This window comes from Macrosteles quadrilineatus, unplaced genomic scaffold, assembly GCF_028750875.1.
Source record: "Macrosteles quadrilineatus isolate MER2022 unplaced genomic scaffold, UCM_ALF_1.0 Scaffold_6__1_contigs__length_79288215, whole genome shotgun sequence".
Classification (NCBI taxonomy): Eukaryota; Metazoa; Arthropoda; class Insecta; order Hemiptera; family Cicadellidae; genus Macrosteles; species Macrosteles quadrilineatus.
The window spans coordinates 7,750,448-7,777,701 of NW_026542599.1; the positions used below are offsets into that span (position 1 = coordinate 7,750,448).

The 27,254-nt window shown below is 36.0% G+C and overlaps 1 protein-coding gene across 2 annotated transcripts in view; it reads left to right on the forward strand.

Moving 5' to 3' along the window:
* LOC128996566 (dynein heavy chain, cytoplasmic-like) overlaps positions 1-27,254 on the forward strand; it is a 93,949-nt gene that overhangs the window by 63,281 nt on the left and 3,414 nt on the right. For both annotated transcript variants that reach the window (XM_054421960.1, XM_054421961.1), the window contains 27 exons: positions 1,799-1,992; positions 2,551-2,812; positions 3,101-3,292; positions 4,315-4,495; positions 5,147-5,391; positions 5,611-5,822; positions 6,962-7,121; positions 7,324-7,525; positions 9,827-10,025; positions 11,504-11,621; positions 13,176-13,391; positions 13,727-13,882; positions 14,375-14,548; positions 15,220-15,384; positions 16,697-16,994; positions 17,354-17,565; positions 18,552-18,728; positions 19,395-19,621; positions 19,771-19,933; positions 20,597-20,705; positions 20,937-21,120; positions 21,833-22,046; positions 23,510-23,704; positions 24,107-24,300; positions 24,888-25,018; positions 25,776-25,969; positions 26,803-27,011. In XM_054421960.1, coding sequence (XP_054277935.1) covers positions 1,799-1,992; positions 2,551-2,812; positions 3,101-3,292; positions 4,315-4,495; positions 5,147-5,391; positions 5,611-5,822; positions 6,962-7,121; positions 7,324-7,525; positions 9,827-10,025; positions 11,504-11,621; positions 13,176-13,391; positions 13,727-13,882; positions 14,375-14,548; positions 15,220-15,384; positions 16,697-16,994; positions 17,354-17,565; positions 18,552-18,728; positions 19,395-19,621; positions 19,771-19,933; positions 20,597-20,705; positions 20,937-21,120; positions 21,833-22,046; positions 23,510-23,704; positions 24,107-24,300; positions 24,888-25,018; positions 25,776-25,969; positions 26,803-27,011 — 5,183 coding nt within the window. The remainder of the gene's footprint in view (positions 1-1,798; positions 1,993-2,550; positions 2,813-3,100; positions 3,293-4,314; positions 4,496-5,146; positions 5,392-5,610; positions 5,823-6,961; positions 7,122-7,323; positions 7,526-9,826; positions 10,026-11,503; positions 11,622-13,175; positions 13,392-13,726; positions 13,883-14,374; positions 14,549-15,219; positions 15,385-16,696; positions 16,995-17,353; positions 17,566-18,551; positions 18,729-19,394; positions 19,622-19,770; positions 19,934-20,596; positions 20,706-20,936; positions 21,121-21,832; positions 22,047-23,509; positions 23,705-24,106; positions 24,301-24,887; positions 25,019-25,775; positions 25,970-26,802; positions 27,012-27,254) is intronic.

The following is a 27,254-nucleotide window of genomic DNA, read 5'->3' on the forward strand; positions in this document are numbered from 1 at the left end:
AACAATTACTGTATTCAAACAATAATAAAGCCAGAAGTAACTAAGAATGTGTATTTGGTTATTCTAAGAATGGTGTGCAAGCTTTTTAGATTGGTCATGAAGTGTTTTATGGTGTCTTATTTAATAATATTTGTACCTATCAATAACATTTAGTAGTTTAAAACACAACTAATGTGTTTGGTTGTAAACCAACTTAGCTGTAACACCTGCAGTAATGGTAAAGTTGCCTTTAAAATTTTCTGGTTGGATTTATAACACTGTCTATTTGTATTGGTCAATGTAATTTTTGTTATGTTTTGTTTTGTTATTAACTTAGTAGTAGTAAGATTCGGGTCTTTCTAGAGTTAAAACTCTTGATTTTCCTTTCCCCATTTTATTGATATTCACTTATTCTATAGGCCTACACATGACACAACAAACCTAGTGTTTTACCTTTTTGTTATCTCATTAATCTCTGGTTTTTTGTATGATTATCGCCAATCTCTGCTCTTTCTAATTCTCCAACCGCTATCTTCTTGACACACTTTTTCAAAATGTTTGTAGTTTGTACTTGCTTATAATCTGGGACATTTAGTGAGGGTTCATAATTAAATGATTATTCGTTATATCAAGTTTACAAAATTTGATTATTCTTTCATTTAGCTTAATACACCACAAGTATGTTAACTTTATGTGCAAATGTTTTTTTATTGTAAATCAATTTCATATTTCAATGTTTTAAATGTTTAACCCCTTTTAACAAACTATTTCTAACATTATTTTCTTTGAGTCATTTATCTTGCCACTCTTTCTCTGTTAATTATTCTTACTCACTCTCAGTAACTTAATTCACTCTTAATATGTTAAAGTCATGGTTAAAATGTGGCATAGGTTCTAGGTGAAGGTCTTGTTTTAGCTTCAAGAACTTGGGGTGCTCTGGAGTCTTAATTCTTTCCCTGATACTTTCTTACTTAATTTAATACTTTAATCTGAAATGGCGACCATCACTGACAGTTGTATCTGAAGTGCAATCGGCCGGCAAACAGACAAGCAAGAAACGTTAACTTAACCAGAAGATCTGTCAATACGCTTAAGTAACGTCAGAAGACTGCCAACGCCCGAAATGGAAGAAACGAAATGGATCTATTACGCAAGAAGGACTGTGACAAAAAATAGTGACAAAATATTTTGTCCCCTTAACAGCAAAGACCACCTTAGTAGCAGACGCTTTCAACTTCAGACCCTGTTGTGAAAAATTGGATCCCTGATTCACCATCTTTCCACCTAACTTAGCATTACTCATCCATTCTATTGACTAGCAGCTTTACGTTCGGCTCTATTCTTTGATGATAAGGCTTGTTATTGAAGTAAAAGTCCATTTTCCTGTGTAGCAATCCTAATCGCTCATCATCTTTAATTTATATTTATTCTTTTAAATCTTTTCATTTCATTCATTAAGTTTTATATTTTAACACATTCATACGGTAGCCTATTTGCCTAATGTAGTCTTCAATGTTTGTTCTTGCCTCTAATTGTATATTTCTTTGACATTTGATACCTTTATAAAATGCAGATACGGCTACCGTTAAATTTGACTACTCTCTTGGTTAAAAAAAAACAACTTTTAAATGTGTAAAACTGAAATTTTGAACTATTTGATTATATTTGTAGGATCTTTATACTCTCAAATTTGTGTTGGACTGTAAGGTACAAAGAAATATTTATTTATCAATTATTATTAAAATAGAAATCCTCCAATTCACTTTGTCCAAGTCCGTAACGCTAAGAGTTTTCACACTAATGTCAACTCTGTGTGCAGATCTATGGAACGTTCAGCCGTGCCCTGTTGCGTATGATCCCCTCGCTGCGAGGGTTCGCCACGGCACTGACCAACGCTATGGTAGAGTTCTACCTAGTCTCGCAGGAGAGGTTCACACAAGACATGCAGCCTCACTACGTCTACTCTCCCAGAGAGATGACTCGCTGGGTGCGAGGAATCTGCGAGGCCATCAGGTACAGTACTTTCAATAATCTAGCATCGGTCTAGTGGGGAAATTTTGCTAAATGTTGTAGGCCATATGAGGTAACGAAGCCGTGGACGGACTGGCAAAATGTAGCCTCAGTTTGGTCCACAACCTTTCTGTGGTATCTCATCTAAGTGTGCGTTCACCTCTGTGTCATGGGTCGTTGAAACGCCTCTTCTCAGAATCGGCTTACTCTTCATACGCCTTCAAAGCGGGTTGCCTCAGAAATTTTTAGGCTGGATAGGCGAAGAGTTAGACTAACAGTAGAACTGACTATTGGACATGGTCGGTTCAGAAAACATTTGCAACATATGGGCTTGAATGATGACGAACCAGTATGTACTTGAATTCTTCTCAAGTAACTTAAACTCTGTATTAAAAAAAAAATAAATCAAAGAGAGAGAAAGGTTTTGGAACACTTTTCCAGGGTATCCTTTTTTAATCAGGCTCTGCTAATATTTTACAAAACTTTAAATCCTACATGAACTATCTTTGTCATGTATCAACCACACAAGTACACATGTTACTCATTACATCATGTCTCTAGGCCACTGGAGAGTCTGACCGTGGAAGGCCTGGTGCGGCTGTGGGCTCACGAGGCTCTCAGACTGTTCCAAGATCGTCTGGTGGAGGACTCAGAACGTCGGTGGACAAACGAGAACATTGACCTGGTGGCTCTGAAGCATTTCCCCTCTGTGGACCGAGAGGCTGCGCTGGCCCGGCCGATACTGTACAGCAACTGGTTGAGCAAGGACTACGTACCAGTCGACCGTAACCAACTGAGAGACTACGTCAAGGCCAGGCTCAAGGTATAGTGAAGTGGACTTCCATTTTTTTAGACATCCAATAAACCAAAAGCGAGACAAATTTGGATTGTTTCAAAATTAGTAAATCGCCAAACGTTCTTTTTATAATCCTATCTTTGTAAAAAAATCCAAAGTTTCATCCCATAATATTGGTTTTGATTTAATTAGGTCAATTAATACTTATTAAACATCTGGTAATAAATAAATTAAGATTAATATTAGAGACACAGAAAATGGTGAACTGATACACACAACTGCTAATTCAGCTTTAATTTGCTACCTATTTTTCAGGTGTTTTACGATGAGGAGCTAGATGTACCTCTAGTGTTGTTTGACGAGGTGTTGGATCATGTGTTGAGGATCGACCGTATCTTCCGCCAGCCTCAGGGTCACCTGTTGCTCATTGGAGTGTCGGGTGCCGGCAAGACAACACTTTCTCGCTTTGTAGCTTTCATGAACGGCTTGTCCGTCTTCCAGATTAGGGTAAGTGAAAAATCACCAACCTCTATGGAGTATCAGACCTGAAAATTGGGGATAATTTTTATGATGGAACATCACTCACACACATGACTGGTAGTAATTAATTAAAAGAAAAAGATTTACACAGTAAGTAATTACTTGTTTTTGGTGAACTTTGCTTGACAAATTTTTTTGAACAACTTGTAATCAGCAGTATACATATTATTTTAATCCACAGATAGTAAATACCAACAACATTAGTATATTTTAGGGATGGACGAGATTGGATTTTTAGTTCGAGACGAGACGAGACGAGATTTTTTATTTCTCATAAAATTTCGAGACGAGATCGAGACGGGATTTCCCTTCTCATACACAACAGGAAATGCACGTTCAAAATTTTTACCTGATTTTGTAACATTGTTAGATGACTGTTTAAATACAAAAAAAATGATAATAGGCAAGAATATTTACAATCTTTTATTAAAAAACATCAGCATAACATTTTTTTATTAATCACGCCTAACTTATTAAAAATGCCTACGATTAGGAAACATAGTGATATCAGTTAGGATAGAGTTCAACTTATCCTAAAATAAAATAAATCATAAAATAAAAGCAATATTAATTTTTATAAAATAGTTACTTGTTTTGACTTTTTATAGTAATAAAACATTCCTCACACTGCTTACACTTAACAAAACATCTCAAATGTTATTAAAGTAATATTATTAAAATAATTAAAGTAATATTTACATTTAAAGAATTAATTAAATAAGAACGCCTTCGCAAAGGAAACGCAACTACAACACGCTCCTGTATTGCGGGTATTGCATTGACTTTCTGCAGGCGTTTTTAATTTTTTTTTTTTTTTTATTCTCGTCTCGATAAAAATCTCGGCCAAAAAGAAATCTCGTCTCGTGTAACGAGATTTAAAATTTCCCGAAAATTTCCCGAAATTTCGAGACTTGACCATCCCTAGTATATTTTTACTTAAAATGCATATTGCATGTACAACTCAATATATTCTCGACTCATGTTTGTAGGTTCACAACAAATACACAGGAGAGGACTTTGACGAAGACCTCCGATCAGTTCTGAGAAGATCCGGGTGTAAAAATGAGAAAATCGCTTTTATCCTGGACGAGTCTAATGTGCTTGAGTCTGGATTCCTGGAGAGGATGAATACGTTGTTGGCCAATGGAGAAGTTCCGGGGCTCTTTGAGGGTAAGTTATTGTTAGTACTGTGATAATTGAAAATGTCTGTTGCTAAAGACAAATGTTGATCCAAAATAAAAGTCATTTTTTGTATTAGCATATTCTTACTCTTACTCCTATGGCCATTTAAAACTTTAATTTATTTTACGCCTCTTTTTACGTTTTTACAACACGTTCTGGTTCTAGAAAACAAACTCCTTCTTGGTTTTCTCTTCCACACCTTACTGATCATAGCCATAGTGCTTTTACTTCTTTACCAACTAACTTTGTCTTTTACATTTGATTATTCTTATAATGTCTGGTTCTTTGTATAATTCTTGCACTTCTATTCTTTATATTCATGCGACATTTCCTGAACAGATTCATATATTGTACAACTAACATATAACCAAATAAAATTAAAAGTGCATTGCTTTTTGTCAAAAATCACTATGATTTATACAATAGGAACGTTAAATTAGGCTACCTAGTGTATTGCAAGTGATCCAAATTTGTTGTCAAACTAAGCTACCCTGGATTCAAAACTCGAGGCTTTGTTTCCAAGTCCACAAAGACATTAAGTATTATGTATTCAATCCTTTTCAACATAGACAGCACGAAGTTTAATCATTGGATTATATGTCCTCATAAGGTTATCAGAGTTTATTCCTATGGCCGCAGGTGACGAGTACACCACCCTGATGACCCAATGCAAGGAAGGTGCTCAACGCGAGGGACTCATGTTGGACAGCAACGAGGAGCTGTACAAGTGGTTCACTGGCCAGGTGATGAAGAACTTGCACGTCGTGTTCACTATGAACCCGTCCTCGGAGGGACTCAAGGACCGAGCGGCCACCAGTCCTGCGCTGTTCAACCGTTGTGTGCTCAACTGGTTCGGGGATTGGAGCGACAGCGCGCTCTACCAGGTGTGTAATAGGGTTCAGCAAAATCATTTTAAATAAATGAGTACTGATTTTGGTTGGTGGGATGTAGGCGTAACTGTGAAATTTATATTGAGATATAGATGCTTGAGCTGTAGCTGCCAGAGACATTGCGGTATATATCAATCTAAGATGTTGATTAGTGAATAATCCAATCAATCTGTTTTTAAATGAGCTATAGTATGAAATGTTGTTTCCCCACAGGTTGGTATGGAGTTCACCAACAAGTTAGACCTGGATGGAGCACCTAATTGGAAATCTCCGGACTTCTTCCCCTCAGCGTTCCCAGGTCTGCCTACAGCCCCTACACACAGAGACGCTGTCATCAACGCTTGTGTCTACGTGCACCAAACACTGCACAAGGCCAACGCGAGGCTGGCCAAGAGAGGCAGTCGCACCATGGCGATCACGCCGAGGTAACAGAATAGTTTCAAACATTGGAGGTGATAGGACCTGATTGTGCGAAACTCCTTGTCAGCAAATGATTTCTATGAATTGTTTGTCCCACCTTCACATCCTAGGATGCTAGGTTCTAGCCTGGAACTGTTTTACTCATAACTTCTTTACTCACAATAGTACAAATAACAATGGAAGCCCATTAACACAATTCATCAGACAACCGGCAGGACAATACGGGAGTAATACAGGAAATCAAAAGAATCTGATTTGTAAACACCCTGAAAAAAGCTAAGAAGCTTGTGGTAGTAGGATATTGGACTTCCCTACTAGAAGGTCCTCGCCAGTTTGATCCTGAGAATAGTCAGCTCTTTGATGGTTTAAATCTTGGCCCAGCTATCCTTGATCCAATGATCATTAGGCTAAAAACCTAGTCTATATAATTTTTAAAAATGGTCTAGGCTTGGCTGTAATACAGGCAAATCTTAGTTACTAACAAGACTATAATTTTATCTATCGAACACTTATTCTTCACTCAACTTTATTTTATAATTCACATCCATGTGTTGGCGTTGTACTGATCAAATCTAATATTGTTCGGCCAATGATGTCGTAGTAAAAGGTCTGAAGTGTGGTTGAGTGATTTGTTCACTCCTGCATATATGATTTAAAAAATATTCTGAGGCTTGGATGAAGTTAGATGGAAAGAAATAAAATAGCGCTCATGGAAAAAAGTGTACAGTTTGGTGGAGTACTGTAAATTGTTTATTTATTTACGCTATAGATGCATTGTTGGTTGGACGTGAGAATGACTGGTGTGTTGGCAACAATCGGAGGTTTGTATTAATTCAATATTCAGATCTTGCGAGGAGTGCTCATTTTGTAATGATACTATTAAATAGTTCCCCCAATTATTGTCATCCACAAACAAAGCTAAATGAGGAACCACGATGTTCAAACAAAGTTGCAAGTTGTGAAACTGTTAAAAATTTATATTCAAAACAATTATTTGTGATATTTTGGTATTTGTTTCTCTAACAGATCCAAACCGCTTAAAAATTTAAATGTAAAGATAGTGTTGTAAATTTTCATAAAATAATCTAATTTCTCAACATTTTAGTAATTTGCAGTAGAGGTTTGATTGTCGTGATATTTCCAGACACTACTTGGACTTCATCAACCACTTTGTGAAGCTGCACAGAGAGAAGTGTTCTGAGCTGGAGGAACAACAGTTGCATCTCAACGTAGGTCTGGGCAAGATAGCAGAGACCGTGGAGCAAGTGGAGGAAATGCAGAAGTCTCTTGCTGTCAAGTCTCAGGTGAGCCAACTGTAAAGAAACGTACAGGGTGTCCACAAAAGATTAGTGTAGTTTACTCTTATCTCTCAGTATGAGAAGTCATACTGTAACTTCTAAATTTATGATGTTCTACCTGTGTTTGGTTGTATCAGCCACCGAATAAAGTTTAGTTGTACCTATAATTCCTTTTAAAAACACTAATAAACATAATACAATCTTGTAGGAGTTGCAAGCAAAGAACGACGCTGCAAACGCCAAGTTGCGTCAGATGCTTCAAAACCAACAAGAGGCAGAGAAGAAGAAGGTGGAAAGTCAGGAGATTCAACGGCAGATTGACCAACAGAAGGTGGTGATTGCTGAGAAACAGAAGGTGGTGAGCGCAGACCTGGATAGAGTAGAGCCTGCGGTCATTGAGGCTCAACAAGGTGAGAGAAAATGTTGTAACATGTAGAAAAACTTTAATCCAAACAATAATCAGCTGTCGATAAGCAGTGAATATCGTAGGATTTGAAAAAAAACCTAGATTGAGTCAAGAGTTTTGCAGTTAAAAATAGAGTTCTGATTCTCAATCGAGGTATTGTCAATACGTAATGACTTTGAATTCAACATCAATAGAGGTGAGATTGTAAATTTTCAATAATGTTAAGTTTGCAAACACCTGGTGCTATTCCTAAAATATACCCAAAAAATTTTGATATAAGTTTAATTAAAATACTGCCAATAATTTTGATAGAATTTTTTAAAATTTCTGATACCATCTTAAGTTCTACCCTCCCTATTTAAACACCCTAAAAAATATATGTAAATACAATTGTGAAAATCATTTCTATCATTGAGTGGAAACAATGAAAGATTGACAAAGCAAATTCTTACCGTGATCATCCACACCTACCAACCAATCAATCATGTTTATTAGCATATAACGGACAGAGTTTACATATAAATGTACAGGTGCGTCGTCATTATTCTTATAAAATTTTTAAATAACCCTTTCTTAAAATAAATAACAGTCTTAAATATAAGTAGTAGTAATAATAGTAAAAAATGTATAAACATTCAAGAAACAGATTGTATAGCCTTACTGAAAAGTTAAATAATGAAAATGATAAAGTCTAGTTTAAAACTATAATAAAACATATCTGTAAAACATAAAAATGCACAACAGATTTATGGTATTTTACCTACACAAGAATAAGTATTTTTTACAGCCAATGATGCCTTAGTAAAAGGTTTGATGTGTGGTAGAGTGATACTATCATTCCTGCTCACATGATTTAAAAAACATTCTGAGGCTGAGCAATATTCTGAGGAAGGAAGAAAGTCCCCAAAATGTCCTACAACTTCCAATTGTTGTGGTGCAGGTTCTTTGAACACATTGTGGTATTTAGCTCACTTCATTTTTATTATTGTGCTGTTAAGTTTGCCATTATGAAATAATCCATCCACTCCCATGCCCTGGCCTGCAGCGGTCAAGTCCATAAAAAAACAACACCTCGTTGAAGTAAGATCGATGGCCAACCCTCCCGCAATTGTCAAAACTACGCTGGAGTCCATTTGTCTGCTGCTCGGAGAGGGAACTTCATCTCCCGCTGACTGGAAGACCATCCGAAGTGTTATTATGAAAGAGAACTTCATCTCGACCATTGTGAACTTCAACACCGACGACATAACGTTGGTCACATTTCCAATGCTTGCATTCTACGCTATTTGCTGTTGAATCGATGTTTATTTTTAATTTAATTTTTTTCAGCTGATTAGCATTGTCATGTAATTGTGTTGGTGGTTTTGGATGATTGCTGGACTGCTGCGTATTATAATTATTGAGTTCTTGTTGATGTTTATTTTTTATTTGAATGTATTATGGTAGTAGATGTATTATTTTTGTCTATTTATGTAAAAGTTCTTAATTTGTTTACTTTACTTACCTCAGGTGAAACAGGATAAAAATGTAGGCTACTGTTTTTACATGGAGTACACTTTTTTGTTTTTCTATAACATATTTTAAAGTAGGCCTACTTGCTGAACATTTTTTAATAAATAGTTACCATTAAATTTTTGCTAAAATTTCTTTTTTTAAGGAGCTAATTTTTCACTAAAACCATGTTTGTTAATGTTTATCTTTCAGCTTTAATTTTTCCAGGAAATCATAAGAGATTTATTTACAAAATTCAGTAGGCCTAAGTTTATTGTTTTTTTTTTTTTTTTTTTACATTCCTGTCCCCAAAAATCAAAATATATGTATAGTTTACATTCCATTTCTGTGTTCAGTCATGGAAAAATTAGCCAAAGGATAATTTGTTTCGGGTTTTATGACACATTATCAAATCCAATGTTAACGTTTTTAACAACCGAGAAATCTTTTTCTCATCATACATATTCACACATAACTTAATGAAAATTTAAATCTATTTTAAAAGCGCTATACTGCTACACCGGCTACGTAAAAACGTCAAACAAATTGGGATTTTATTATTGTAAACACTAAAATCCATTTAATGTACTGTTAGTGTTATTTTTGTTTCTTCCATCAAATAAGCTTTCCTTTCACTTTCTAGAGAACATAATAAGACATTTTTATTTCCACAATTACGGTTCTATTTTTCACACAAAAATCTACCAACTAATTCATTTTTATTCTTGTTTCCTCCCCTAAGAGGCATTCTTTTTGCTTTTATTCCTTTGAGAATGTGACTCCAGTGCATGACGTTGTTTGCATGTCCGTGTAGCTGTGAAGGAGATTAAGAAGCAACAGTTGGTAGAGGTGAGGTCTATGGCTAACCCACCAGCTGTAGTCAAGATGGCGTTGGAATCCATCTGTCTACTGCTGGGAGAGAACGTGGCGGACTGGAAGGCAATCAGAACCGTCGTAATGAGGGAAAACTTCATCAACAGCATCGTAAACAACTTCTCCACGGAGAATATCACGTAAGTTTGACATGTCAGCTTACAACAGTTAAGAGACGTTTTGGTAAGTATTAATCAGAATGTTGTCTTGCATCAAACAAATTTAAGAAATTGTTTAAATAATGTATAAAGCTTGTATAAGATTTTTATGAAAAAACTTTTTATTCTGTAAACTGTTGAATATCAAAATTACATTCACCACTTCAAACTGATTAGAGTTAACAGTTTTTTATTTATTTTTTTATGTCCCACCTTGGCATTCTAGGACTCTAGTTCCCTGTTTTACACATTACTTCAGGATTTTATCCATGTGATAATGCCGTAACCCATGTACTAGCCTGAAGTCCAGGCTAGAACTAGCGTCCTAGAATGTGAAGGTGGGACATAAAAAAACTCTATAAACTCTAATCAGTTTGAAGTGTTGAATGTAATGTTGTGATATCCGAGATTTCTCAATAATATTTAAAATGAATCTCTATGTGCATGGGCTGATGTGTAATTTTGTGTATTTGTTTAGTTTTTTTAAACTCATGTTTCATTATTTTGTTGTTATATAGCATATATTTATATCTTTATTGAGCTTTATACAAACACTAACCCCTTAAGCTTGCATGTTAATTTCTGAAATCAAAGTTTTAATATTTTAATCTTTTCTAAATATTTAAAGGCTTACGGTATTGATTTAATGCTTAGTAATAAGAAACTATTTAGATAGAAAATAAATTTGTTTTTGAATGTTTACTAAGTAATGGCTGAGAACTTTTAATTGGTAAAAAAATACTGTTTTCAAAGCCATTTGTTTTTAATGCCTCTTTAAATATTAAATGTGGGGTTGTTTTTGCAATATTTAACCATACTATATTAGAACCACTCAATATTAATATTTATCCCTCTGACTGTTGGATGACAAAAAAATATTATTTTTAGGAAGGGTTACAATTTTGTTACTGAAATATTATTAACAATAAATTATCAAGTTATTTATATTTGTTTTAATTACATCTTACTACATTAATTTATGTGACAGAACCAATTCCCCAAACCTGAGAAGCAAGTTTTGAGATTTAAGACCAAGTATTGAATCAATTAAGTGTTCATCTCCTATTCATGTTATTATGTCAGTGTCATTGTAATTTATTTCAGTGTTTGTTGTTCATACAAAACTGATATTTATGTCATCGTCAGGAGACTGATTTCCTCAGTTTTGATTGCATCATTTTATTATTACCTGTATTTTTTGTAACCTTAGTCAGGCAAGTAAAATAGTTTTTGCGTTTTATGTTCAATTCGAGTTTCAAATTTTGATTTATAAATTTTCTGTTTCGGCTTTGTTTTGTGATTAGCAATTTCCAGTTTCAACAACATCATACTGTCCAAGTTTACCAAGATTTTAATAGGAAATATACCGTTTTCATTATACCATACCAATATACCATTTTCTATGGCCAATGAAATCAAGTTGCACTATTTAATCTCACCATTGTCTCGCCATGTTACAGAGATGACGTCAGAGAGAAGATGCACACTCGCTATCTGAGCAATCCGGAGTATACGTTTGAGAAGGTCAACAGAGCGTCCATGGCTTGTGGTCCCATGGTGAAATGGGCAGTGGCACAGGTACAGTAACTGTGGGAACAATGTGTCAATGTTACTTCGTCTAGGACCTGGACAATTTGTTTATTCCTCTATTAATAATTATTTTTAGCTTATATCCTTTTATATATCTATTATCATGAATTTTAACACGATATATCCATTATAGGGATGGTCAAGTCTCGAAATTTCGGGAAATTTTCAATCTCGTTACACGAGACGAGATTACTTTTTGGCCGAAATTTTTATCGAGACGAGAAAAAAAAAAAAAAAAAAAAAAAAAATTAAAAACGCCTGCAGAAAGTCAATGCAATACCCGCAATACAGGAGCGTGTTGTAGTTGCGTTTCCTTTTCGAAGGCGTTCTTATTTAATTAATTCTTTTAATGTAAATATTACTTTCATTATTTTAATAATATTACTTTAATAACATTTGAGAAGTTTTGTTAAGTGTAAGCAGTGTGAGGAATGTTTATTACTATAAAAAAAGTCAAAACAAGTAACTATTTTATAAAAATTAATATTGCTTTTATTTTATGATTTATTTTATTTTAGGATAAGTTGAACTCTATCCTAACTGATATCACCATGTTTCCTAATCGTAGGCATTTTTAATAAGTTAGGCGTGATTAATAAAAAAATGTTATGCTGATGTTATTTAATGAAAGATTGTAAATATTCTTGCCTATTATCATTATTTTAGTATTTAAACAGTCATCTAACAATGTTACAAAATCAGGTAAAAATTTCGAACGTGTATTTCCCGTTGTGTATGAGAAGAGAAATCTCGTCTCGATCTCGTCTCGAAATTTTATGAGAAATAAAAAATCTCGTCTCGTCTCGTCTCGAACTAAAAATCCAATCTCGTCCATCCCTACCATTATTAACCGAAGTAAAATCCAAGAAGGGAAAATCTGCCTCCTCCAATTTCTATTGTAAAAAGATGCTTAACAAGTGTTGTGTGCAATACTCATTAATCTTACTAACACCTTCAACAATTTCTACCCAAGCCAGACACCGTTTATTTTAGGTGGGCCCTGCATTCCAGCTAAGCCACACATTAGCAAATTCAATATGGATTGCACATGTAGGGGATTCGAACATGCGCATGTAGGAAGACCTCATCGCTACACTCGTTAGTGCAATGCCTTAGCCAACTTAGCTACCATGTCACCCTCAGCCGAACAGGTCGATTGTCACTATAAGCACACAACGATACTAGCGCTCGTATGTTGGATTTGATGTACTACTTGAGGGCCAGCAGGTTAGCAGACTATCTCGCGGCAAAATGCTGTGATGGGCTACACACGTAAGAGTCGTCGTCAATGGGTTTAGAGTTAGCTTTGTGAGGGGGACACAATTTTCTTTTAGATTTTATTTTAAGATAAATAACACAAGTATTTTCTTTAGTATTGTATAATGAGTATCACTAAAGGATTTTACAACTTTGGGGGTTCGGCTGCTTGAAGAAGTTTTATAATATAATAACTTATTTCAAAAGCCAATTAATCCACAAGTATTTTGAAGCTTAAATAATATTCCTCAAAATATCAGACGCTCTCATCTGTGTTACATTCAGGTGAGTTACGCTGACATGCTGAAGAAGGTGGAACCGCTGAGGGAAGAGTTGCGATCGCTGCAGATGCAAGCCACGGAGAACCAGACGAAAGGTGAAGCGACGACGACACTGATAGCCAAACTGGAGGAGAGCATCGCAGCGTACAAGGAGGAATACAGACTACTGGTAGAGGAGGCGTCAATCATCAAGACGGACCTGGACTGTGTGAAGGCTAAGGTACGAGGATAAAAATACGATCTATTTTGTGACTAGTTTCTTGGAAAGAAAAAATGTCTTAAGCAATTATTGTTCGTTCTTTGTAACTATTAAATACAGTTTTTTGAAGTTTTTGTGGCCACTTGAACAAGAAGGAATTGCTATTTAAGAGTATTTTGTGCAGTAAATGCTGTGAGCTAGTTCAACCTTCCACATGTTTGAGTGTCCTTGCATGAGATCTCTTGAGACACGTAGATGTCATGAGGGTGCAAAGCTGAAAAAATATCTGTGTTGTATTTCCATGGAAGTTATGCTTAGCCTCTCTAGTTTGTCTCACAGTAAAGTGTGTTTTACAGGTGGACAGATCCATCGCACTACTCAAGTCTCTAGGTATTGAGCGTGAGAGGTGGGAGGCAACCAGTGAGACGTTCAAGTCTCAGATGGCCACTATCATTGGAGACGTGCTGCTGTCCTCCGCCTACCTAGCCTACGCTGGGTACTTTGACCAACATGTGAGTACAACATCAAACTGTAATCTGAATACACATTTACATGGTGCCTATCTTTGTAAAACTGTTGTATAGGCTACTTGTTTTGAAAATAAAAATTAGAAACTAGTGTAGTTTAAAAATGTTTGGTTATAGGCTATTCAAATATTACTAGGTAGATGATGGTTCATAACAGGATTGTGCAGTGTTTAGTCCCAAAATTTTATTTTTCCGTAAAAATAATTATATTTAATGTTCTGATTTTTCCCCTAAACACAATTTTTAGAGGGGTCAGTTTGTAATATTTTAAAAAAGTGTGGCTTTATGCTAATTGTTTTAGAATGAATTTATTTTATAAATATATAGCCCTTAACCTTTAGGGCTTATTGCTCTGTTATGTTTATGGTTCATTGCGAACCATAATCACTTAAACTTTGTTGGATTGAGTTGAAAATGTCTTTATTCCATATATAACCATACATTTATATAACTACTACAGCTCTGTTATGTTGGCAGTACCGACACAACCTGTTCTCCGCGTGGTGTCAGCACCTGACCCAGGCTGGCCTCAGTTTCCGCCCGGACATTGCTCTTACCGAGTACCTCAGCAACCCAGACGACAGGTTACGTTGGCAAGCAAACGCACTTCCTACAGACGACTTGTGTACTGAGAATGCTATCATGCTTAAGGTATTGTAAATCTATATTAGAAAGGCTTTATTGGTACAATAAGAGGAAATAATTTTGAGCATACTTCATCACAGTTCATTAAAGAAATATTTATTTCTGCAACTTTTAACCAGGCAAAGTGGCACTTTTTCAAACGTGAGATTTGGCAAGTGCGGCAATTTATCAAGTTTCCAAAAAGACTCTTTTATCTAAACCAAGGTTAGTAGACAAGCCCAGCCAAAGTTGGAAAATCAAAAAATATTAACCAAACAAATTTTAACTGTAAGGTATAGTAAATATTAATTAGTACTAATAGAGGGTAGGCAAACATAATGATTTTTGAACTTTGTTCTGCTATTCAACTACTTCCTTCTGAAAGAGCAAGTCCCCCTGGAGCAAAATATCAAATAATTGTGTTACAGACTTTTTGTGTGCTCAACTTGCTGGAACAATTTTTTTTATATTTTAGTTGTGTATCCATATTGTATATCAATCAATGTAAAACTGAAACAAAGCACACACACCGCACACAGTTACACCTGTTAATATTAAACATACAAATTGAAGTATTATGGGTATTGGTCAAACAAAAGGATTAAACCATGTTAATAATTTTTAATCCCAAAGCAAAGACAGTGTATTCAAGTTTTACTTTGAGTGCATTTATAATTTATCTACATTTTTTCATTCAGAGATTCAACCGCTATCCGCTCATCATTGACCCGTCAGGTCAAGCTACGGAGTTCATCATGAACGAGTTCCGAGACCGCAAGATCACCAAAACGAGTTTCTTAAACGACTCTTTCCGCAAGAATTTGGAATCTGCTCTGCGTTTTGGAAACCCTCTTCTTGTGCAGGTATTGATGGTTTTTTTAGTTAAGACTTTTTATAATAGGATTTTAATTAACAGATAGCAAAGTTTTTATCTATTTACAGAATGTCTTCATAAAATGACAGGACAAATGTCAATATTATGACACTAAAAACTTCAAAACCGAACAAAACAATTTTAACATTTCAAATATTCATTCAAAGAATGAAAACGTTTGTCTGCAACCATCCTTCACGATTTTTTTTTAATTTGTTGGGTTGCAGAAAATTTTACATTTCTGGAAGTTGAAGTTTTTTAAATCTGGAACCAAGCTAGACAATTTTGGACCAATACACTGAAGTGATGCTTCAAACAGTTGTCAATAAACGAATAAACATATGGCTAAGAAGGCTTAATTAAGCTCCAATGATTAGTGTTTTTTTTTTTACATCAATTTTACACATTTTTGTACATCAAATCTGTGTGACCCTCCCTAAGAATGGAAGAATGGAAAAAGACCATTTCAAGTATATAGTGATCTGATCTTAAAATGTTAAAACTTAAAATTAGGGATGGTCAAGTCTCGAAATTTCGGGAAATTTTCGGGAAATTTTAAATCTCGTTACACGAGAGGAGATTTCTTTTTGGCCGCGATTTTTATCGAGACGAGAATAAAAAAAAAAAAAAAAAAAAAAAAAAAAATTAAAAACGCCTGCAGAAAATCAATGCAATACCCGCAATACAGGAGCGTGTTGTAGTTGCGTTTCCTTTGCGAAGGCGTTCTTATTTAATTAATTCTATAAATGTAAATATTACTCTAATTATTTTAATAATATTACTTTAATAACATTTGAGAAGTTTTGTTAAGTGTAAGCAGTGTGAGGAATGTTTTATTACTATAAAAAGTCAAAAGAAGTAACTATTTTATAAAAATTAATATTGCTTTAAGTTAGGCGTGATTAAAAAAAAAAATGTTATGCTGATGTTTTTTTAATAAAAGATTGTAAATATTCTTGCCTATTATCATTATTTTTGTATTTAAACAGTCATCTAACAATGTTACAAAATCAGGTAAAAATTTTGAACGTGCATTTCCCGTTGTGTATGAGAAGGGAAATCCCGTCTCGATCTCGTCTCAAAATTTTATGAGAAATAAAAAATCTCGTCTCGTCTCGTCTCGAACTAAAAATTCAATCTCGTCCATCCCTACTTAAAATCCATAGAAGATGGTTTTAGTTATCTTGGGTGTATTTTGGCTATAATTCTAATCTCTTTTGAAGCCCAAAAATATTTTGGCATGCATTCCCGCACACAATAATTTCATTGGAGGAACTAACCACAACAATTTTGTTTGAAAGGACGTTGAAAACTACGACCCCATCCTGAACCCTGTGCTGAACCGAGAGCTGCGCCGTACTGGAGGGCGAGTGCTGATCACGTTGGGAGACCAAGACATTGATCTGTCACCCACATTCATCATTTTCCTGTCAACTCGAGACCCGACAGTGGAGTTTCCTCCGGATATCTGCTCCAGAGTCACGTTCGTCAACTTCACAGTGACACGGAGCTCGCTACAGTCCCAGTGTCTTAATCAGGTGCTCAAGGCGGAACGACCGGACATTGACGCGAAGAGATCTGATCTGCTCAAACTGCAAGGTATGTTAGATGCTACGTTTGGAAGAAGTTAGTTAAATGGTCCATGTACCTGTAATCAACAATTTGCTATAGGGCGACTAGTTTTGACTGTACAGAGTGTTCAGTTAGTGAAGTGCCAAACAACGGAAAATGGTTATACAGGTAAAAATCAAGAGAAAATCAAAATGAATTTATTTCCAAGAATGCTTTGTTTATCAGATATCCACAATTTCTTAAACAAACAATTTAGACATTTTTTTTTTACTGATCTAAAAAAAATTGGCAAACAAAAATTTTTGAAGCTTTTCAAACCAATCCAATAAAACTTTTCATTGATAAAGTTTCATGATAAAGTTTTAAAGTCAAATTTCATGAAATAGGTGAGTTCCACTTGCGACTTCGTCAGTTGGAGAAGTCTCTTCTGCAGGCCCTCAATGAAGCAAAGGGTAAAATTCTGGACGACGATTCAGTTATCACAACCTTGGAGACGTTGAAACAAGAAGCGGCTGATATCGGACTCAAGGTCGAAGAGACTGATAAGGTCATCGCTGAAATCGAAACAGTCTCTCAACAGTACAAACCTTTGTCTCAGGTTGGTGAATTGTTTGATTTAGTTTTATATTACTTCTGAACTTTAGGCATTATAAAAGTATTACTCAATTATTTAACCTTGAGTCCAGACTCAGTTAGCAGGACTCAATTATCTTCCACGTTATCCCACCTTCTATGTGGACAGATGGGTACCACAAAATAATGTTCTGATTCCGTGTGCAGTGACTATACACTACAGCAAGTACGTTGAGGCAACCCCCTATCCGCTTTTAACACATTAAACAAGACACAAAACACAAACATAACTCGTAACAAAACAAAGATACCGATCAAGAAAGATAGCAGCTAGCTTACCTTGAAGTAGTGTGGGTAGTCCAAAGAGAACATACAGAAGAGACACTGTGCACACAATATTTAGGGTATTTGTTAAGTGTAGAGAAAGTGGTAGAGTGTTTTTTTTCTAGTTCTACAATTCAAAATCTTGGCCTAGAGTCTTTCCTTTAACAAAACTTTAACCTGAAAAGATACCGATCAGTTCTAATCAGTGCTTATCATATCAGTAACTGATCGGTATGATAACGATATCCTTGTTTGTTATAGATTGTGTTTTATGTGTTTATTTATTTGATGTTTTGATATGTTGCACACTTAGTCAGCACCTGCTGAAGAAAATAACAAAACAAATAATCGTCATATAAATAAATAAATATAAATGTAATAATAAATGCTCATGATGTTTTTGAGGAGTGAGCTGGTCTAGTGGATAGAGCACGGGACTTAGGTCCCTGAGGTCCCAGGTTCAAATCCCGCCAAATCACCAATGGATTCTATACAAGTGATTATGCCGCAACCCCTAGGTCTAGCCTGAAGTCATGTAAAAAAAAAACAATCTCAGGCTCATGCCTAGCGCCCTAGGAAAAAAACCTGCTGGTGAAAATGCAGACTACAGCCGGAAGTAAGATAGTCTAATGATTTAACAATTACCATCACTAACAATGAAGTTTAAACATATATGACTGTTTGCAGGCTTGCAGCAACATGTACTTCACCATGGACAGTCTGAACCAGGTCCACTTCCTGTATCAGTATTCTCTCAAGTTCTTCTTGGACATCTTCAACTCTGTGTTGTTTAACAACAAACATCTCACAGACATCTCAGACTATAGTCAGCGTCTGGCAGTCATCACCAAGCAGCTGTTTAATGTAAGTGGCAAACTACCCATATTGTGACTTTGTAACAGTTGGAATGTACCGCATTACTCCAAAACCACATAATGAGCATTATAGATTCACTAGACAGAAAAAAAAAACAGACTGTACATGAAAAGGAAAGCAAACGACAAAGGTTGATTCTGGCAGTAGGGCCTATACTCATACTATACTATACAGGGCACGGAAAGGAAACTGGCAGGGACATTTTCTTTTGTTTACAGGCGCAGGTAACTGAAGAATTCCTGATAGAGCATCGGGATATTCCTGTCAGTTTCCCCTTTTTGTCTTCTTTCTTGCCTAGTTTTGTCCAAGTGGCTGTAGCTAAAAGCTAGATGGGAAAAAATACAACACACATAAAAAGAAAACACCACAGCTAGTAAATGTCAATTGAAAATTAAATTAAATGAAATAAAATGAGAAATTGTTTATTTACACCTAGGCAAAGTTAGAGCCACATGGCTCTCTCTTACACTTAACCTTAATGCTTCTTTACCTTAATCGAATCATCAAATGTTCTTTAAAGGATTCACAAAAAAACGTCTGTCCGTTTCTTTTTCATATTTCCTGTCAAGTGTAGCCCAACCTTTAGGTAGGTTTATTGGTTTGTTCATCTGCCTGGACTGTGCCAAGCATCACTAATCTCACTGTTTTGTCCAGGTGTGTTATGAGCGTGTGGCTCGTGGGATGTTACACACTGATCACCTTGTGTTGGCTCTCCTGTTGTGTCGAATCCATCTGAAGGGTGTACCGTCAGAGCCATCCTTGGACCAGGAGTTCCACTTCTTCCTGAGAGGCAAAGAGGGTGTCACAGGCAATGAGCAGGTTCCCAGCATCGACGGCCTCACTCAGGAACAAGCTGAAGCGATGCTGCGGCTTTCTACAAGGTCAGTTTAAGTGTTTGGAAATTAATCAGTTGGATTTAGAATCTAGATATTGGTTAACTCTTAAAACTAAAATGTGGTGGTCCTAATTCGATACTTGATACTGCTTTGTTGTGAGAACCTAATGTAAAATCAACTTTTATATTGTACAGAATGCCAGCTTTTCGAGGGATGCAGAAGAAGATAGACGAGATGCCAGAGTTTGGTGCTTGGCTACAACAAGGAACCCCGGAGCAAGCAGTGCCTAGGCTGTGGCAGGAGGAGAAGCCATTGACAGCTGTACAGACGGCCATGCATCAGCTGCTGGTCATACAGGTGGGTCCAATCATGGTGTAGCCTATCTAGATGAGCTGTGGAGGAGGTAATACACTTTGACGAAACTCTAGAAGGAACTTCTCTTGGAATCCTTCCATGAGAGCTAAAAGAAGTAACAAGTAACCCTTCATAAGCTCAAGGAGGAATTACATCTTCATGAGTTTCAGAAAGGAATACTACTGAGCTCTAGGAGAAATCCTTTTTATGAGTTCCAAAAAGAGAATACTCTTCTATTAGACCTAATCCTACGTATGGGATCTTGGAGGAAATTCTTTTCCATAAGCTATTGGAATTGATATTTGTTGCTTAGCAGAATCTTTCTGAATAATAATTAATTCAAGATTCATCATTCACTTACGTTAGTTAGCCTTTAAAATACGCACCCTGGATAGTTAGCCTCAGTTAATCCAATCTACAATATTAAAAGGTTTACTTGTGTAAACTCACCTGAGTTTAGGAAATTTATGATTTTACCATCATTTTTTATTGCTACTTTGTATTTCAAGAACCTTTTTCAGTAACCATTCAGGAACAAATAATGGTGAAAGAAAACCGTTTGTAGATGATTGCTTTTTAAACAATTCCAACTCCAACACAACAAATTTATACATTTAAAATATTAAATTAAGTGTGGCTACTTATGTGAGTGTTGTTTGTTTGCAGGCGTTCCGGCCAGACAGAGTAATGGCTGCTGGACATGTATTTGTGTCTGAAGTTCTCGGGGAACATTTCACTCAAGCAGCCGAGCGGGAATTGGACCTCGGGGATATTGGTTAGTGGTTGTTGATATTCTACCATAATAGTTCAAACAACTGAAGGAGAAAATGTAATTTTGTAGCACATTGTGTGAGTGACTCATTCATACATATTCTTTTGGAATGAGAGGTTGGATTTAGCTGATTCACATAAATGGGATTCCTAGCTCTGTATCCTAAGTCAGTGGTACCAAGTAAAGATAAGTCTATGTGTTTGGAACATCTCTCACAAGTTGTATTGCCTACAGTGGAGACAGAGATCAGTGCGGGAGTACCAGTGCTGCTGTGTTCAGTGCCTGGGTTTGACGCCAGCTCTCGTGTGGACGACCTGGCCGCAGAGAAGAGTAAACAGATTGCAAGCATTGCCATCGGCTCTGCGGAGGGCTTCAACCAGGCGGACAGTGTGATCAACGTGGCTGTCAGATCTGGCAAGTGAGTGTCAGCGTTATCAATATTTTATCAAAGTGTATGATCTAGCGGACAAATGGAAATTAAAATGTTAATTCCCTTTAGGACTTCAGCCCCCCCCCCTAGCCTTTGATTTTTTTCTAGAGGACCCTTTGGAAAGACCCCAACACTTGGCTTTCTAACTTTCTTTATACTGGCTTTTAATGTAAATTGTAATTTGACAACTGGTCGCCTCCCAATTAATTTTTCAACCACTGTCAAACCATGAAAAATGTATGTACGAAGCTTAATAAAATGAACTTGAAACAGGCTACTTTTATAGATATATTTTAGCCTGATTAAATTAGGTAAATCACTCTTCATAGGTATAAATGTACAATCAACATATTTTTTTGTAAATTAGTAGTGATAATTTGGTACTTTGGTATTATAAGGAGACCTTCCTTATACAGCGCGCTGCGGCGGTTATGTTAGGTTGGGTTATCATAAATAGAAAGTATGACTCATCTGGTATAGTTTGATTCATAACGAAAGGAGGAGAGTCCTACGAACATATTTATGATAATCCAACCTAACATAACCATGGTGCTGTAAAATATGTGGCCTAGTATAATACCAAAGAACCGTTAATTATCTAATAATTGTCTTAAATATTCATATTATTTTTATTATTTTATGATAATGTTTTCTTAGTTTTACGTGTTTGTACTGTACTGTAGCAAATGTGTTCCTACAGGTGGGTGTTACTGAAGAACGTACACCTTGCGCCTCATTGGCTGGTACAGTTAGAGAAGAAGCTGCACAGTCTACAACCTCATGCTAACTTCCGTCTGTTCCTCACCATGGAGATCAACCCCAAGCTGCCCGTCAACTTGCTGAGGGCTGGTCGCATCTTTGTAGTTGAACCTCCTCCTGGTATCAGGGCGAACCTGCTGCGAACATTCAGTACGGTACGTGTTAGCGATGGTCAAATACAGAAATCTGCAATCTTAAAACAAAACAATTAAAAAATCCAATCCTTAATCCTAAATATCGATATCCAAACAAAACTTGGTTAAGGATACAAATAATATAGACAGGGGTTATAATTAAATATTTATCATGCATTCAAAACTGAAAGAAATTTGACTTCTGACCATCAACATGACACATGAAACATGAATATGTAACTAGCACACTTTAAATGGCTGTCCTTTTAATCTGTTGCTACACCTTGACCGAATGTCCGTGGCTTGACGAGATGGCGTGCATTAGGCCTGGGTGCAGCAGAGGGTTTATGTGTGTGTGATTGTGTGTTAGGGAAATAAATATATTATGTAATGTTGTTACACTTATTTGTTTATTGTAATCTTTGGTGTTTTATTTTGTTAATTTTTAATTATTATTGTTAGTTTTTTAGAGGTTAACTGTAAGTCGCCTTAATAAAGAAAGAAGAAAAAATGTAAAAAAAACTTTTACTAAGAACAAACACTAAATTAGATTTATTAGGATTTTTTGAGGATAGCAGGCTTACCTGAATGGGAAAGAGTCCAAACTGGCACAGGAAACACAAAACAAAACTTAACACTATATACACAAAACATTAGAATATTTCACTGTCACTGACAGCATTTTCAACTAAGGAAGAGCTCTTCCTTAGTGCTACACCATTAACCTCAAACTAAATTAGATTTAACTTTTTATACTGTTCAGTTTTGACACGCCACTAGTTTTTATTACAAATACAAATTTGTTCAATGTATGTTGTGTGTCTGTAGAGAATAAAAAACATCAAGACCTTCTCTAAATAAAAATAATATTTTAACTAGAAGTAAGGATTTTATGGGTTTCACTCTTAACTACAATATTAAGGTCTTTGCACTAATTGAAAATTGTAAGCTGTAATTTTTTTCATTCAGCTGTACATATTTAATATTTTATAAACCAATTATTGATTATACTATGGATAAAACTATCTGTCGAGCAAAATTGAGGTATTATAATTATTGTTAATGAGTCCATAAATAAACAATGTTGATCAAAGTCAAATGAATATTTTATTAACTAATATCAAATAGCCTATGCACTGCACATATTTAGAAAAACACATTTTATATTTATCATTAAACAAAGAAACAATTTCAACACTAAAAGTTCAGTGAATAATTCTTTTTTTCTGCAAAATAATTATGTACTATTGTACATAATTATTATAACTTATTATAAATAAGTTGTAATTATGTACTACTATGAAATTAATTATGACTTGACATTTATATGAGCTTTCAAAATATTTGTTTGCGAAATACACATCACTTTGCTCAGTTTTGTAGGTTATCATTGATTCTAGGCCTATATTGTCTTGTATCCATACACAGTATGAGTGTAGATCAATGTGATAGTTTTTAATGTTTAAATGTTGGTTTCATTGCAGGTTCCTGCGTCTCGCATGATGAAGGCACCCAATGAGCGAGCTCGCCTCTACTTCCTGCTAGCTTGGTTCCACGCCATCGTACAGGAGCGACTACGCTACGTGCCACTCGGCTGGGCCAAGTATTACGAGTTTAACGAGAGTGACCTTCGAGTGGCTTGTGATACTCTGGATACCTGGATAGACACAATTGCAATGGTAGGCTGTGTTGTAGTTTTATATTTGCAATAATTTTGTGCCAATTCTTCATTTACTAATTGTTAAATTGTTTATTTTTATTTAAATCAACTACTATCCCTACGAACCAGAGAACGCATAGCGATTAAATTATTCTATTTTTCAGTAAATTTTTTTGTTATCGGCCAGATAATTAATAGGCAAAAGACATTAATCTTTATCTGCTGATCCTGTTGTCTATTTAAAATTTTATTTATTTTAGCCAGTTATATTTAAGGGAAAATAATCGAATAAGTTTACTTTCTCAGAATAGTTGTAATAGGATGCTTTTCTTTTTCTTCTGCCACCAATGAATTTGTTTGGTTTGAGCATTAAACTTTTCTAAATATGGTTAAATGACTCAGAGAATGTGTTTGTCTGTAGGGTCGCAACAATCTGCCCCCAGCCAAGGTGCCGTGGGACGCACTAGTGACACTGTTGTCCCAGTCTATTTACGGAGGCAAGATAGACAATGACTTTGACCAGAGACTGCTACTGTCCTTCCTCTCTAAACTGTTCACTGCTAGGAGCTTCGAGGCAGACTTTGCTCTGGTGGCCAACCTGGACGGCAGTGGCAGGTGTGTGTAATAGAGTAGGTGGCTCTGCGGGCCTGAATAGTTTACTTGAGGATTGGACAAAAAGGTTGAGCCAAAATCAGGTTGCTTAAAGTATAAGTAAACAAAAATATCAATGGTTACATAGTTGGTTTGTGTAATATTGTACATTATTATAACTCACACAATCAAGGTGAAACGTTGAACCTAAATTCCTGAATCTAAAAAGCTCTGTTTGAAAATAGACCCGCTTGCACATCTCTAACAAAATGAACTGACGCGAGCTTTTTGTGAAAATTATTTCTAGCCCGAACCGATCCTTGGGCCAACTATCGTCCTGGGTTCAAAACTTTTGTAGACCTTTACTAATTGGCGGAGCGATTTTCATCCTCACTGGAAAACCATTATCGGCTTTGTTCACTCCTCATGAATGTTGCAACGCTTCCCCTGTCAGATTTCTGTACCAAAAAATTGTAGTTTATATTTCAATCCCATCCTGCGACAATGAAGAATCAATCACTTAGCTCATTGTATTAAACTCTTTGAAAGAAGACGTCAATAACATTTTAATTGTTGTATGTACTAACTCTCTTTGGCATTCTATGTTGCAGACACATTACAATGCCAGATGGGGCAAAGAGAGGAGATTTCCTCCATTGGATAGAGAACTTGGCAGACAGACAGACACCTTCATGGTTGGGATTGCCGAACAACGCTGAAAAAGTGCTACTCACAACTAGGGGTTAGTAATACTAATAGCTTTGGCTATTGAAGAAGATATTGTGCTCGCCTCGTAATCAAAAAGTTTGACCCAGCTTTATTAGCCTTATTAGATCATGGGTGCTTAGTTAGAATCTGATTAAATTTAAAATGCATCTGCCCTGAAAAGAGACATTTTGAAAGTTGAGATGTTAGGGTGTCTACAGATTTTAAATGTCCTTAACAATTTTTTTAAAAGCTTTTTGTTACATGTTAAATTGAAATTTGGTTCTTAAGCTATCCTGATCTGGGACCAGGGCTTAAAAGTGGTTATCTTTTGAAATGTAGCACAAACCTTGAGTGGGGCTAAACTGCCCAACAAAAGGGAAAAATTACAATTAGACGTTACAAATTATATTTAAGAAGATAAATTGTTATTTGATAAAAGAATTTCAAAAATTGTAGTGATCTTGTCACCTTGAAATAAAATTACATTTACTTAGAGTCAATTTTGTCTATTCAAAATATATAATTTTCTGAGGTTAACAACGATTTACTTTTACCCATTTAATTCCAAATTAATATCATGTCTCCCTTGACCGGTACATCAGTTCAGTACCTTTATTTGTTTTAAATCGCCTTCTGCAGCAGATTAGGCCAACCTGCACTTATGTCTAAGCATGCTACTTGCCACAGTGGCAGCGTACTCGAGTTCTTGACAAAACTACTGAGCTCATCGTTAGAGTGCCCTCGTGCCCATCAAGCCTTGAGGAAGATGTTATTGCATGATTGTTGTGCAGGAACTGACTTGGTGAGCAAGCTACTGAAGATGCAGCAGCTGGAAGATGAAGATGAGTTGGCTTATGTGAGTGAAGATGCTGTGAGGCTGGATACACCCAGTCTGGACCAAGCCACTGACGGCAGACCTGCATGGATGAGGACTCTACACAACTCAGCACAGACTTGGCTGCAGCTGCTGCCCAACAACTTGCAGGTAACCACCCACTGAAAGACAGTTTACAATTCAGATGATACATGATTAAGATGATTTAGACGATTAACACATATGGTACAGAGTGCCCACTCAAGTATGAAAACTTCATAACCAGGCCCCACTTTGTAATGGGCTGATTGGGATATAGTCCATCCAAATATTTAGGAGTGCTAAATTTCCATGTTGTTTCAGTACAGTACAGAGTATCTTACCTCTAAATCACAGCCTAAATCAGGGTTGCGGCGTAGTACACCACTCTGATCAAAGTTTCAGATTCCTAAAATATAAATTAGGCCGAAATGACTTGCGATCACGGCATGATCGTCAGTATGACTTGCCATCACTGTGTCATTGTCGGTATGACTTGCGGTAACGGCGTGATCGTTGGTATGACTCGTGGTCACAGCAGGGACCGTTGAAATGAAACACTGGTTTGTTTTGTTTTGTTGTGTCGTCATCGGCATTAAATATCGGTAAAATCGGTTGGTTTAACTTTATTTTATGAATTGGTGTGCTATTTATTATTAATAAATATTTCGTGTGAGTGTGTGCATATACTTCACTGTGATTAAAACTAAGTCATCGTTCTTTGGCCCATAGTATAAACTATGGCCACCACATAGGCCTATGAGTAGGCTGTTATGGATGAAAAACAGTAAGTTCTGGTGTTTATTTAATCCTGACACTTTTTTACCCCCCTTAAAATTTGGTACTTCACAAGGTCTACAAAACAATAATGTATGTTGATGTTGTCAGTTGGGTGTTTAGGAATGATAGATTAAAAAGTTTTTGGATGTGTTGTCAAAATATATATAATTATGATGATGTTTCAGACCCTGAGACGTACGGTGGAAAACATCAAAGATCCGTTGTACCGATACTTTGAGAGGGAAGTGAACTCTGGCGCAAAACTGCTCAGAGATGTCATTCATGATTTGGAGGATGTGGTGGCGATTTGCCAAGGAGAGAAGAAGCAGACAAACTACCACAGAGCTATGCTGAGCGATCTTGTGAAAGGCATTCTGCCAGCGAGCTGGAGAAGGTATTAGTGATATTATCATGTGAAGTAAACGATACTTTATAACAGTTTGAAAATATTGATATATTTAAATAATTAATCAATGTGTTGATACAAAACACGTAGACGTAGACAACAATGCTTCAATGCATAGCAGCTCATTGGTAATGAAGTAGGGGAAGCAGGGCTGCCAATTTATGAGCTTGTTTTGTCTGTAAACAGTTAACAGTGACTCCCTGTATTTTCACCAGTTCAACACATCATCTC